The sequence below is a fragment of the Triticum aestivum genome, chromosome 3B, assembly GCF_018294505.1.
Source record: "Triticum aestivum cultivar Chinese Spring chromosome 3B, IWGSC CS RefSeq v2.1, whole genome shotgun sequence".
NCBI classification, from domain to species: Eukaryota; Viridiplantae; Streptophyta; class Magnoliopsida; order Poales; family Poaceae; genus Triticum; species Triticum aestivum.
This window is the reverse complement of record NC_057801.1, coordinates 676,133,533-676,145,569: the sequence shown is the minus strand read 5'-3', so window position 1 is coordinate 676,145,569 and position 12,037 is coordinate 676,133,533. Positions and strand designations below refer to the sequence as shown.

At 48.7% G+C, this 12,037-nt stretch overlaps 2 protein-coding genes across 2 annotated transcripts; both read right to left on the bottom strand.

Annotated features, from left to right (window-relative positions):
* Window positions 1-2,234: 2,234 nt before the first annotated feature.
* On the bottom strand, window positions 2,235-6,850 carry LOC123071653 (peptidyl serine alpha-galactosyltransferase). The gene is made up of 8 exons (XM_044495233.1): window positions 6,458-6,850; window positions 5,974-6,144; window positions 5,279-5,522; window positions 4,958-5,158; window positions 4,393-4,859; window positions 4,156-4,320; window positions 3,643-3,886; window positions 2,235-3,237 (listed from the first exon to the last, which is right to left on the bottom strand). The coding sequence occupies exons 1-8, from the start codon at window positions 6,742-6,744 to the stop codon at window positions 2,569-2,571; spliced, it is 2,448 nt and encodes an 815-aa protein (XP_044351168.1). The 5' UTR covers window positions 6,745-6,850; the 3' UTR covers window positions 2,235-2,568.
* Window positions 6,851-7,675: 825 nt separating this feature from the next.
* On the bottom strand, window positions 7,676-11,716 carry LOC123071652 (two-component response regulator ORR26). Its single transcript, XM_044495232.1, has 5 exons — window positions 11,485-11,716; window positions 10,354-10,506; window positions 9,858-10,238; window positions 9,678-9,754; window positions 7,676-8,958 (listed from the first exon to the last, which is right to left on the bottom strand). Exons 1-5 carry the CDS (start codon window positions 11,591-11,593, stop codon window positions 7,924-7,926), a joined length of 1,755 nt encoding a protein of 584 aa, XP_044351167.1. The 5' UTR covers window positions 11,594-11,716; the 3' UTR covers window positions 7,676-7,923.
* Between the last annotated feature and the right edge of the window lie 321 nt (window positions 11,717-12,037).

Below are 12,037 nucleotides of genomic sequence, written 5' to 3'. Positions count from 1 at the left end.
TGCGAGGGGAAGGGGTGCGGCAGCGGTGGTGTACAGCGGTGGCAGCGACGATAGGGAGACGTCGACGGCGGCTGTAGGGTGCGGCGGCGGCTTGGTGCGGAAGGTGGGAAGGGGATCGGCATGCTAAACTGATACCATGTTAGAGCATCTCCAGCCGTTGGCCCCCAGGAGGCCCTAAAAATCACCCCCTGGGGGCGCACCGGCGCTAAACCGCACGCTGGGGCGTGATGCCCCCCAGTCGCGGCGCCCATGTATTTTTGAAAATTTTAAACACGACACAAACACGACGCAAATTCAACGCAAACTTCGGCGAGTTCGTCCAAATTTAAACATATTTTACAAAAAAAGCAAAAAAAAACTACTAGGCTGCTCCTCGCCGTCTCCCTTGCCGCTCCTCGCCGCCCGCTGCCCGCCCTTGCAGTTCTACATGCCGAGGAGGTTGTAGAACCGCGTGTAGTCGCCATCGTCGTCGTCATCGTCGCCGCCGCCTCCGCCGCCGCCGTCCCTGCTGCATCCTTCCCCCGGTTGGCGCGGCGGGTTGGACGGTCCGGGGGCGTCCTTGTCATCATCGCTGTCGAGGATCACGACGCCGTGCTCGTCCTCGCGCCCACGTTTGCGGGCTTCTATCTCCTCCAGGGCCCGGTGCTGCCGACCATCTCGTCGCGGAGGTAGTCGTCCCGCGCCCACTGTAGGGCGTCCTCGTTGGAAGCCGCTCCGGGCTATCTCCTCGTACTCCGCAGGGAGGCCGGGCTCTGGCTTGGGGTCGACGAGGACGAAGCGGCCAGAGGGGGGGTGGAGTCACCGATGCGGACGCCGGAGCTGCGGGTGCGCCCGCTGACAGGCGTGTCCTGGGGTTCCGGCTTGACGGGGCGGAGGCAGGGAGAGCCGGACGAGCAGCCAGGCGAGGAGGACGCCCCGGGCCGCTCCATGCGCCTCGGCGTCCACGAGCTCCCACGTCGGCGAGAGAAGGACGGGGGAGCGGGGTGCTCGAGGCGCGACGTGTTGCCGCCCTCGATGTACTCGAGGACGGCCTCCAGCGTGCGGCCGGGCACGCCCCACCACCGGCGCCGCCCCTCGGAGTTGAGCCTGCCGGAGGGCTCGACGCCGTTCGTCGCCTCGAGCTGTTCGGCGTGGCGGCGGCGGAAGTAGGGCTCCCAGAGCGGGTTGTCAGGTGTGTACCGCGGGCCTTCCCTCGCCGCCCGCCGCAGGGACGCGTGGATACACGCTATCTCCGCACGCCGCGCCGCCCCGGTGGATGGTGGTGGCACCGGCACGCCGCCGGCGCTGATCCTCCACGACCCGGGCACCCGCATGTCCGGCGGGACCGGGTACTCGGCCTCAAAAAGGAGGCGAGCCTCGTCCTCATGAAGATGGCGGCAGCCAAATCCGTTCGCCGCCGCGCCTTCGCCTGGGAAGCGCTCGGCCATTCTTTTGAACTGGAGACGATGAGAGGAGGAGAGGAAGGGGGAGAAATGGCGCGTCGGCGATGGAGGTGCGTGTCTCCGGCGCGCTGGGGTCGGCTTATATAGGCGGGGGCGCCGCGTCGTACGCTTGGCCGCCGCGTTACGCGTGGCGGGCGAGGGGACGCGCGTCGCCCGGCCTTCACTGCGCCGCCCGTGAGGCATCAATGGAGGCTGACCGGCGCGACAGCGCGCGCAGCTTTGGCATTGATTCGCCGCGGGAAACGAGGCGATGAGGACGACGAAGCGTCGAGAAGAAAGGCGAGTCGCTGGCAAGGAGGGCCCACGGCTCTTTCGCGCCAAAAACGATTCGCCCGGCGTCCCCGAGCGCCCCCCAGCGCGTCGGGTTCAGGTTGGGTCCGCCGGCGCCAATTTCGGCCCGAGCCGGCGAAAACGGGGCCCTTGGGGCGCGACTGGGCCGATTTTTTGGCGCCGGCGGCCGAAAAATCGCCTGGGGGGCCTCGTTGGGGGCGCGGCTGGAGATGCTCTTAGTTAGGAAGAATGAGATTGCACGAATCGATAATCATTGATCGTGTGCATGGTGCACATAGATAGGTACAGGGTGGACCGGCCTCTACTTGTCTCCCAAGATGTACAAATATACGGGGGGAGAGAGAGATACAACGGTATAAATACAGACCCTAGTCCTATACATATGCAGTGTACAACGTACGCTCCCCCCCCCCCCCCCCCCCCCCCTAATCTTGACAAATCCAAGACAAGAATTTTGGGACGGAGGGAGTATGTAATTTTGTATAGAACAGTCCAGAGGGATTGTGTGACCAAAATGTTTATTCTATCTGTATGCTAGTTAATCACATACAACTTTCTACACATAGACACCTTAATTGACTAGGGAAAACAATACAAAAGCGTATCAATTACACCAAGCTAAACAAACACCTATAGGAATTGAACATAACAACGTTAGCTACAGTAGTTGCAACAAAATCTGCTAATAGCACTAAGAAAACTTGTCAAAAAATAAGGAATTCACATGGTTAATCAGCTCCGGCTTCTTCGGATAGCTCATATAGGTGTTGTTAGCCTCTAGACTCCTTGTACTGTACCCCCTTTATGTCTGTATGGCAAAGGAATAAACTTATGATCATACTGTTTGTTTTATAGTCAAACTGTGGGCCTTCTGGCTTCTGGAAGCCCTAGATCTTGAAATACTTCTCCTTCGTTCCGAGAAAAACATCGAGATTACCAGTAAGAAAACTACTACAGATGTTGCCCAAACAGCAAAAATCCACATCTTTGATGATCTGGCTAGTCTCTTTGATCTATGTACACCTGATACAGTGTCTGTGGCTCTTTCAACAGCCTGCTGCCTGGTCACATCCATGTGCTCCACATTTCGTCCAATTGTAGTCGTAGACGACCGTTGTGTAACTCTCTCTGATTTATTGGAGGTTAAAACTTCCTCCATTTTCTTCGAGATGCTGCCTATGGTGGTGCTTAGTCGAGGGCAATTTCGGCGTTTGTGGTGTAAGTACAGGGCCTTGTTCAAAGCCTTGCCACACTCGATGCTGAGAAGATCCCTCTCCCGTGCATTTTGATCGCCTTTCGTGATAGCAGATGGATCAGGTGGTTCAGGGAACTTGGCCCAACATGTGTTTACAATATCAGCGTTTCTCCAGTCAGCCTTGTCAAAGCTCCAATCACCAACACCAAATCTCAGCCCATAATGGAAAACCTTGTAATTTGCTCCAGGCATTGGAACATAGCCTGGATATATTAATATGTCACTCCTTATGATGTGCCGCAGGTTAAGCTGCATGACAAGTGAAGAAGAAACTGTCAAGCAGCAAGACAAACCAATTTGCAGAGAAGGACAAGGTCATGGCCCTTATAGTTCATCGTCTATACTAGATTTCTAGAACTTATGAATGCTAACTGCCAGCTGGTGCTATCAATACTAGCTTTCGAACTTATAATGACACCGAGAGATCTAACTGCCAACTGAAGCTAACCATGCTAGCTTTCTAGAACTTATTAGCACATGCTCTCCATAGACTATCTCTAGCAGTTACAAGCACCATATTTGCATTGATGTAAACATCTACAGGTTTTAAAATGATTCAATACAGCCAGTAAGTTCTAATGCAGTGCAGCCAGTTGCAGACATATGCTTGAAGTTGCAAGAACAAAAGGGGAAAACATAAACCACTACACATACCTCAGCTGCTGCAAAAGAGTAACCATACATCTCACTTATCCAGCCAGAGGCATATATATCACCAGTAATGTTTGTCGCATAGTGATCTTTGTCTGCACGAACCTCTTCTGATTTGTGCAGCCACAGCATAGCAAAACGTCGGAGATCATCAATATGCATGATAATGACACCACCAACCTTTTCGCATGCAGATGGATTGCGAGTGTGTATCTTTGCAAGTATGTTATCGCACCCAATGAGATAACTGACAAACAGAAAGGATGATATTAGTACATGGTTCTCTCATATGCAGTAATTACATGCATCACTGCCTCAACTTGCAATGAGACTTGCACAAATCTTGAGGTAAGTTGGTTCAACGAACTCTTGGATGTGCACTAAGATTTGTGCAAACTCAGCATGGAGGTGATGCATAGAAGCACCTCTCAACATATCTGGTAAACAGGAATTGTAATATCACTAAACCACAGCAACACATGCTGCAAAATACACAGCGCCACATAAGAATCTTACTCATAGGGAGTTGAAACAGGATGACCAAGTTTTGCACCATACTCCCATGGAGTGATGGGACCTCTCATGATCATATCAGCATCCAAGATAACAATGAACTCAGCATCAGTCTGCACATGGTTAATCCAATGGAGAACTGCTGCTGGTTTATTGATTGCTGGGTACCTAAGAAGAACAAATAAAAGATTATGTACTGAGCAAAAGTTTTGAGCGCATTATTAAATCAGAAGTTTATACCAGTCCCCTGTCAATGGGTGTCTGTTCATAGATGGAACATAATGTGTGGGAGCAAGGTCACGGCCCTTATAATTCTTCAAATCCTCGTCTGTACAACTCAATAAGCGTGTAATATTACCAGGCTGACCACTTATACGAAAGCTGTGCATGAGCCCAACAGTTTGCCAGTCAAAATACGACGAACATTCGGTTGAGAAAAGGGTGTGTATTTTTGGATGTCTGCTTTTGGACAATGCAACATGCTGTACAGTCAACTTGTTTTCAACTTTTAGACTGTTCCAGTACTTTGGTTTCGTAAGCTCCGAGAACCTTTTGCTTTTAAGGAAGCTCAAGTATTTTGACCACTGTGGTTTCGGGCAGCCAACAGATGTGTGATGCAAAAGAAGCCCTTCGTTCAATGTGTGAATGCACTCGATGCTTAGATATAAGGCCCGTTTCACATTTGGGTCAGATTCCATCACCTCAACCTATATAAAGTTAGTAACATTAAATAGTCGCATACAGGATAGCTAGCTACTGCCTACCAGTGAGAGCATCCCAAAATATGGTTAGGAAGACTGTTTACCTCTCTAGGGAATGGAGGTGGAGGAAATAGGCGGTTGCAGTCATAAACTATATCATCCTCATGGTGTTCTAACTTGCTGAAGGACCAATTTCCAACTTTAAATGGCAAACCATAGTGCAGGATAAGTGGCTCAGTGCCAATTCTTGGAGTATAGCCTGGGTAGATCATTATGTCATCATTTATCTTGTGTCTTAGACCTACCTGTCGAAGAGGATTATAGTATTATACAATGAAGGTAATATGTAAAACCACATAAAATATACTCAGGAAATATTTGCTTTCACAATGCATAATATAGCGAAGAAGAGTAACCGAGCTTACTTCTGCAGCGCCAAATGAGTACCCATACATCTCACTGATCCACCCCATGCCATATATATCACCAGTAATATTAGTTGACCAGTGGGACTTGTCTTGCCTCACTTCTTCAGTTTTTGACAGCCACAGAGGGGCTAGAGCCCTTAGGTCATCGATATGCATGATCAGAATTCCGCCAACTTTGTCACAAAATTCTGGATGTGCAGTGTGCAACTGTGCAAGGATGTTATCACAACCCTTCAAGTACCTAGTTAAGAGAATACGTAAATAAGATAAATCGGAGGCTGAGTTCCAGACTTCCAGTCAGACAATGATATGAAATACCTAGCTACCAAGCGAGGAACCAGAGATAACGTTTGCGTAGGTAATGGGTGTTATATAGACTTGCTTTGTGCTACAATTCAAATTTATACAAGAATATTCTATGTTGCTCTAACAAGTTTAGAAAGAAGGATGAAGAAGAATCAAACACTTGGTACCAGGTACCAACGGCAAACTGAACCTGAGTTAACAAGTGACACTCAGTACAAAAGGTATGCTCCACGAGGAAGGATGAGTCACCAGTGTCTAAACTATTGACGTGGTACAGTACTATTTCAGTAACTAATTTTACTACCATCGCCCAATTCCTCATTACCATATTAAGCAGAAAATAGACAGAAGGATCATCAATTCTGAAGTGCTGACTGAAACCATACCCATAATAAGCTGCAACAGGCTTGCCTTTTTCTGCTCCGAGTTCCCAAGGAATGATAGGACCTCTAACAATCTGGTCTGCATCCAAGATCACGACCCAATCGACGTTGTCCGCCTCTGGACTGTGCTCCAACCAATGTACCACCCCTGCAGGCTTGTTGATGGCCGGGTACCTGCACACACAAAATGACACAAAGCACACTAAGGCCACTTTCATTCCAAATGAGGAAATCTTCGAAGCTCATATCCATCTGTCCCCCAATTAGTTCACTCCAAAAAGGGCCTGCCTAATCAAGCACCTCACCTAAATCAAGCGTTATAAATTCCAAATGCAGAAGCAGTCCATGCGGGATGCAACTAATTTCTCAGTCCGCCCCCAAATTCTACTTCGGTTTCAGCCAGGCGCAGGGTCACTAGAGCAAATGGGGAACCAGGAGGAGAGGAGCATGTGTGCTGAATGCGCGTGCGGCGAGGAGAGTTACCTACCAGTCGCCGGTGCGGGGGTGGCGGCTGTAGGAGGGGACCTGGAGAGTGTGGCCGATGCGGAGGCCGCGGTAGGAGGCGAGCTGGTCGGGCGCGCAGCTGAGGAGGCGGGTGACGCCGCCGGGCTGCCCGGCCTTGCGCAGGCTGTGGAGGAGCCCCACCGCCTGCCAGTCGAAGTAGTCGCCGCACTCCACCGAGAAGAGCGTGTGCAGCCGCCGCCCCTCCCCGGCGGCAGACACCACCACGGCCGGCCACAGCAGCAGGAGGAGGAGGAGCGCGGCCGCCGCCATTGGTGGTGGGGTGGCGGATCTCTCTCCCGGATCCTACCTTCGTTTTCTCGCTGCTTTGTGTCTGGGCCTCTGACCCTGAAGGATTCGTCTACTGACGGAAGGCGACGGGTGCTCGGGAGTACGCCAACCGGGCAGGTTTACGTAAACCCCCTAAAAGTCAAAAGGCAGTGCTGATTTTGGGTAAGGTTCAAAACTTGTGTGTAATACTACACCCTGTCCGTAGTTTTAAAATCACTACGGTAGTAGCAAAATTGTTTTTACTCCCTCTATCTTAAAATGTAAGACGTTTTTTGACACTAACATTTTGAGACAGATGGAGTAGTAAAAATCTCGGATTAGTTGTCGGTCAATGCGTAAAACTTGAAGCTTGTGGACGCCTTACATAAATCAACCGATAAACGGGGTGTTTAACAAATAATAATCAGACTAATTTGGATATAATTTACATGATTTTCTCAGTCACTGAAATTCACTCCGGAGTGTTCAAAGCATCACAACAGAGTCAAATGGAAGCACATTGATGCCCAGCAGATTGGCCGGAGGCAGACAGTTCAGCTGGTGCAGCAGCAAGTGAGTTCCAGCGCAATTGTGATGCAAACTGGTTATGATTGCAACTCTACTGTTCCATTCATCTTTGCAGGTGCTAGATTAGTTTTGGTTTGTACTATCATACTGCATCAAAGTCTACTGACCGCTACGCCACCCAAGAAATTCTTTCATGTTAGATCAGTAGTAGTAACTTTCTCCGCGCCCTCGGGGGGAGAAGAAGAAACCTGTCTGACCAACCTGAAACTTACTCCCTCCGTCCCACGATATAAGATCGTTTGTGGGACGGAGGGAGTATAAGTTATGTTTGCCTGTGATGTGCAATGGCAATAGCAAACACAGTCTGCAATGCTGCATCAGAGAGAAAATCTACAGCAGTGCCGGCTCCAAAAGCAAATATTCGACAGTCTCCATATATATACTTTGAGGGATCGTCGAAGAGTATTTATAGATTATACCATGGCACGGTCTATAATACAGACATTTTTATCAAAAGTGGAGTTACTACAGTTAGATCCTTCCACCAAAGGATCAAGTTAGAACACTGCAGCCCTACAAGAGGTGCTATATGGAGACATACCAAACAACACCATCCTCTCCTCGCAAAACGGCATGGCCGAACAGAAGGCGGGATTATGCAAAGAGGCATCCATCCATCAAAGGGTAGTCTGTCGTTTCGCTGCTGAAGTGGTCTTGATCATCATACCAGTTACTTTGTAGCCCAGATAGTATCATCGCGTCGTTGTAGTGAAACAAATCAATGCTACTCAGCCCTACATTCTCAAAGGAGACACCTCCTTGAAGTGGGTAGCCGGGGAGATCCTCGGGCAGAGAAGCAAAATCCGCCCCGCATATGATGCTTGGCTCCTCTTGCGAACGAAGCCAGGAGCCTTGGTTGCTTGTCTGGCCGAAGTAACAATCTTTAGTGGTAGGCAAACCTTCCACACTGGAAAACTTCCGGTCAGCAGCATCTGTTGAGGTCACAACACTGTCACTGATCTGAACAGAAACCGAATCAGCTGTACATGTCAACGCCGGCGAGAAGGACTTGATGCAGTCAACAAGGGCTGGCTTCACATCTGAGAAGTTTCTGGCGTCCATCTCCGTACTGCAACTCATTGAGATCAGCGGAGGTGGTGTGAACAAATGACCAGGAGCAGTGGGGTGTTCCAAGTCTGGCTTTGGTAGGCATGCATAATCCCCTAACAAGTCGCAGCGTGCATGGTTGTGCTTTGGGTACTGCATGAACTGCTTTGCTGGCACTCCTCCAGTCCAGGCCTGGCATTCCAGGATCATGGTTTCTGATGGCTTCCTGTCCTGATTCACTGGCAAACCTTTGAACGACAGCACGCCGCCTATTGGTGAAACACCGGCGACATTCTGAGGTTCGGCAGCTGAACTTACAGAATTCATGCTTCTATCTGGCGCCGGTAAGGGGACCATGCGCTTGGTTTCTTCCAACTGAGAATCCGACACACTGCTCTGGCCTTGTATCTTCTGGGAAGCATGCGGATATCCACTGGAAGTGTTGCTTGGTTGCTCTTGGAAGGAGCTTCTGAGGTTAAGGTTCTCTGATGATGGCCCCTTGGTGCTGAAATCTTGCCTAGCAGAGCCCAGTAGCCTTTCCTCGTTCTGCTTTTGCAGCCTACCCAAGTAGAGGCGATATTTCTGCATAACAATGAATTTTCTTCGTATGAATACCAGAAGATTATTTTCAGCTTTAAGGAATACAATGATTTTACTTGAATCCTACAGTGTTGGTAAGATGCTTCAAAATTCACATGGATTTGTATGAAAATTGAATATGTGATATTTGACAGTTAACAATAAGGATTTATGTTAATATAAATTGCAAACAAGCTTTTTACGAGATGAGAAGGAGCCCCTCAAAAAGTATGCTCCTACAGTAGCTCCACCAATAATCAATTAGTAGCTTTGTCCTGACCCATGAACATGTCAGAGGCAAAGAATACACATGGCGGGAACTCATTGCAACATCATAACATCCCTTTTTTCTGTCATTTACGGAACCAAGAATCTCCTTTCGCTTACTTCTAGGGGAAACTCTGACAAAGGTGATCTTGTGTAATTTAGAAAAGGTGATCCTTTATTGCACAAGAAACTACCTGCATCACATTATAAATTCCAATTTTCTGCTCTTCACACGCCTGATTTGTGATTTTCAAAGTTGCACAAATTTGTCATGACACACCAGGTATAGGGAGTTGGAGAAAAGTCATGGTGTAATTATCTGAATTTAGTATGTCCTGTATACAAATTTTCTTGATTTTATTAAAAATCTGATTTAACGCCCTCTTTATGAACTCGGTTCCTTTTTCAAGAAAATAGACCATAGAAATTTAGCATTTGAACATTACATGTCATACCTGAAGATGGCTAGCAACATTCTCTCTTGTTAAGCCCGGCACGTTCATCAGGTCCAAAATTTTCTTCGGCCCCACTTCTGCAAAATGACGACATTTGCCCTTTTGGAATGAGGATCATGCTCATTTGATAAATTTATAGGAAGGTAACTGATATTGTGTTAGATTTCAGAGAGCACTCACTGTCGAATCCAATTTGGTTGACAGCATTTACAAACTTCTGATGCAGATCAACAGACCAGACTACTCTAGCCTTTTTAGCAGTAGCACCGTCACTGGAGTCCTGATCTCCGTGGTCCACGTCTTTTCTCTTCCTCGTGGCATCGGAATCAACTGTCATAAATAGGCCCTTCTCATCAAATCCCTCGAAACCATATCTTAGTATCTGGAGATCATCACAGCTATCATGACCTTCGATCTCTTTAACCTCGTGCATTTTCTTCCTGTATACATGTTGCCAAATGTTCCGGAGTTCCTTCATCCGAACGGGCTTAAGGAGGTAATCGCAAGCACCATGCTGGACACCTTTCATCACCCTACTTGTCTCCCCATCAATGGACATCACTGTGAAAACAGAGTGGAGCAGTTTGGAAGTTTTGAGTAGATATTCAAACTGAATAAAATATATCGTTTCTTCTTTGAAAATTGCAGGAAGACAGATTTGGTGTTGGATACTAACTTATAACAGGTAGATCCATCTCAAGTCCAATGTGTTCAAGAAGCTTGAAGCCATCCATGTCTGGCATGTTGACATCACTAATCACAATGTCGAACCTGTTTTTCCTCTCCCGGAGAATTTCAAGAGCAACTCTAGCTAGGCCGCATGTGGTGACTGCAGGTAGATAACTAGTTTAGTCTAACTGATAAACAGATAACTCATCATCATCCATCGCACAAACATCATGACTATTAACATAAATATGGAGTGGAGGCATAAAAATGGTTTCTGCGCTGGCGCACAACACAAAACAGAGAGGCTAATAGGTTGGTAGTTAAGTTAGTTAAGAAGACTGATCACTCAGTAGTGATAATTGGCAATAGGTCTAACCAAAGGACAGGTAAGTACTGTCTGTTAAAACTGAATTTTGCACATAGCCCGTAAAGTCCCCAGCCACTGGTGTCACAGAAATATAACACCTAAATGGTGAAAGGCCGCAAAGAAGATATTGTTGGAACTACGCGCTCTGAATTTTAATGTGTGGTTCCTGGTAAATTACACAGGAGTTGCCTGAAAAGCAAATTACGCAGCACCTCAAAAGAAACAAAACTGATGCAGTAGTGACACCGACTACTCTGGAGAAGCAAGACATCCATCCAAATAATTGAGCAATCATCATCACCTAAAAGTGGGCACAGCCTCGAAATGCATATGTTGTTCGCTATACGAAATTTTAGCCAAAAAGGGTAAATGGACAAGGCCTCTGTTGCTCCCACCCAGTCACTCACAGTTGACACCAACCAGTCACACACATACATACACAAGCAAAAACAGACACAAAAAGGAGCCCAAAAGCGGGCAAATCGCTGGAGGATGATACAAATCTATGAAAGACAGTTCCCCAAACAGCCTAAATTCGATCGACAAGGTCCGAACAGTCCACTTCAATTCCAGAACGCGCACACACACCCACAGTAATTTAATTATAGCGAGTAGTCTCGACCAATTTCACTGGGTAATTTAAACAAGCAGCAGGCATGCATAGGCGACGGACGGATGCACATACACCCACAGGAGAGGAGGAGGCGACAGCGTAGCCGGCACGCCAAGCCGATCGAGAACCCGAAGAGGAAAGCAGGCGGAGATTCGAACCTTCGTAGGAGCACTTGCGGAGCATCTTCTCGAGTATCTTGAGCCAGGTGGGGTCGTCGTCGACGACGAGGACGCGCAGCCCGTAGGGGAAGGCGGATGCGTCGGCCATGGCCGCGCCGCGCCGCGCCGCGCTCAGCCCTCCTTCCTCTCCCTCGGTGCGCGGCGGGCGGGGGCCTGCGAGTGGAGTGGGAGGGAGCGGGCAGTGGGAGGCAAAGGTGGGGAGGCGGGTAAAAGGGCTGGGGGTTGGGGGGAAGTGGAGGGGGAGGGGGCCGATTAATATTGGCGCGCGCGCGCGCTTAACCAACTTTATTCCGACTGCGGCTTTCTCTTTCTCGCGAGCCCAACAAACGGCTTTGGAATAAGAGAAGAAGCCGAGCCAAGTGAGCCGTGACCGGACCTTGATTAAGTGGGGGTGCGAGGCGTGTTGCTTTTCTGATGGTTCTGCTCCTTCTCTATGGCTGGGGAATGTTATTGTTATTAGGCATACTGACTGGCATAGGGCTTTGTTAAGTTGTAAGTTGGGTCTTGTGATAGGAGATAAGGAGCTAAGTTT

Excerpts from the sequence above, each read along its gene's own strand:
- LOC123071653 (XM_044495233.1), bottom strand. The coding sequence starts at position 6,744 with ATGGCGGCGGCCGCGCTCCTCCTCCTCCTGCTGCTGTGGCCGGCCGTG. Across the intron at positions 6,145-6,457 it reads CACCCCCGCACCGGCGACTG|GTACCCGGCCATCAACAAGC; the intron begins GTAGGTAACTCT and ends TTGTGTGTGCAG. Across the intron at positions 4,860-4,957 it reads CACCTCCATTCCCTAGAGAG|GTTGAGGTGATGGAATCTGA; the intron begins GTAAACAGTCTT and ends AACTTTATATAG.
- LOC123071652 (XM_044495232.1), bottom strand. The coding sequence starts at position 11,593 with ATGGCCGACGCATCCGCCTTCCCCTACGGGCTGCGCGTCCTCGTCGTC. Across the intron at positions 10,507-11,484 it reads CCGCAAGTGCTCCTACGAAG|TCACCACATGCGGCCTAGCT; the intron begins GTTCGAATCTCC and ends ATCTACCTGCAG. Across the intron at positions 9,755-9,857 it reads CAACCAAATTGGATTCGACA|AAGTGGGGCCGAAGAAAATT; the intron begins GTGAGTGCTCTC and ends GTCATTTTGCAG.